At 52.9% G+C, this 478-nt stretch overlaps 1 protein-coding gene across 1 annotated transcript in view; it reads right to left on the reverse strand.

The window, feature by feature from the left end:
* RNF43 (ring finger protein 43) overlaps window positions 1–478 on the reverse strand; it is a 12,396-nt gene that overhangs the window by 7,916 nt on the left and 4,002 nt on the right. Inside the window, 1 exon segment of the mRNA XM_010022849.1 lies at window positions 26–128. Coding sequence (XP_010021151.1) covers window positions 26–128 — 103 coding nt within the window.

Raw genomic sequence — 478 nt, forward strand, 5'->3', positions numbered from 1 at the left:
CAACCCTGCTGTATCTGAGCCCTACCAAGGATATTGAACATGCAAAGTGGACATGTGTGGTGCTGCTGCAGCCAGGGGTCAACACACTCCCGGTGAAACTCGTGGGAGCACGAGATGATCCGCAGCTCCTAGAAAGAGGTGGAGAGAAGAAGAGGAGTGTGAGCAAGGAGAACCATGCCCCAAGGGCTGGATGGGTCCATCTTGATGGAAATGAGTAGGATGGCAAGATGGCTAATTGTGAGTGGGCTGCAGCCCAGCTTTGTACGGATGAGGCTGTACAGCAGCCTGGCAGCTCTGGTTCTGCTTGCTGCATCCAGCTCTGGGGTGTGAATGTCCATAGAGGTGGTAGTCCTTGGGAATGGGGGGAGGGGGTGCCCCGTTGTTGCAATATGGGTGTATTATGGGCATTTTCATAGAATCATAGAATCCCAGACTGGTTTGGGTGGGATGGGAGCTTAAAGCTCATCTAGTTCCAACT

Source organism: Nestor notabilis, unplaced genomic scaffold (genome assembly GCF_000696875.1).
Source record: "Nestor notabilis isolate BGI_N333 unplaced genomic scaffold, ASM69687v1 scaffold22249, whole genome shotgun sequence".
Classification (NCBI taxonomy): domain Eukaryota; kingdom Metazoa; phylum Chordata; class Aves; order Psittaciformes; family Psittacidae; genus Nestor; species Nestor notabilis.